General features: G+C 58.5%; 1 protein-coding gene across 1 annotated transcript in view; it reads left to right on the plus strand.

Moving 5' to 3' along the window:
* Nucleotides 1–275: 275 nt before the first annotated feature.
* Nucleotides 276–426, plus strand: part of PPP6C (protein phosphatase 6, catalytic subunit) — a gene marked incomplete at both ends in the record, with an annotated part of 1,728 nt that continues 1,577 nt past the window's right edge. Inside the window, one exon of the mRNA XM_010131311.1 lies at nucleotides 276–417. Within this exon, the coding sequence (XP_010129613.1) occupies nucleotides 276–417 (142 nt within the window). The remainder of the gene's footprint in view (nucleotides 418–426) is intronic.

Consider the following 426-nt stretch of genomic DNA (forward strand, 5'->3'; position numbering starts at 1 on the left):
TACGCCGGTGGGGTTATGTCGTTCGGTGCGATGTGTGCGGTGTGCTGCCTGCCGAGCAGAGCAGGGCAGGTGCGGCAGCAGCACCCTGCCCTCGCCTGGGGTGTCCCTGGGCTGTGTGTGGGCACCTCCGGGTGAGCGCAGTGACCGGCTCTCAGCTGAACTGCGATTGACCAAAGAACGTGTCCCCACTGTCCCCGCAGTCCCTGCTGTGAGGGTTTGCTTTGTGTTTGTTCGTTGACTGTTTCTCCACTGAGAAATGTTTCTCTGGCTTGCAGGGTGACTTTGTGGATCGAGGTTATTACAGCCTCGAGACTTTCACGTACCTTCTTGCACTGAAAGCCAAGTGGCCTGACCGCATCACCCTGCTCCGAGGCAACCACGAGAGCAGGCAGATAACCCAGGTGTACGGATTCTATGGTACGTCTG

The sequence above is a fragment of the Buceros rhinoceros genome, unplaced genomic scaffold (genome assembly GCF_000710305.1).
Source record: "Buceros rhinoceros silvestris isolate BGI_N320 unplaced genomic scaffold, ASM71030v1 scaffold38322, whole genome shotgun sequence".
In the NCBI taxonomy this organism is placed as follows: Eukaryota; Metazoa; Chordata; class Aves; order Bucerotiformes; family Bucerotidae; genus Buceros; species Buceros rhinoceros.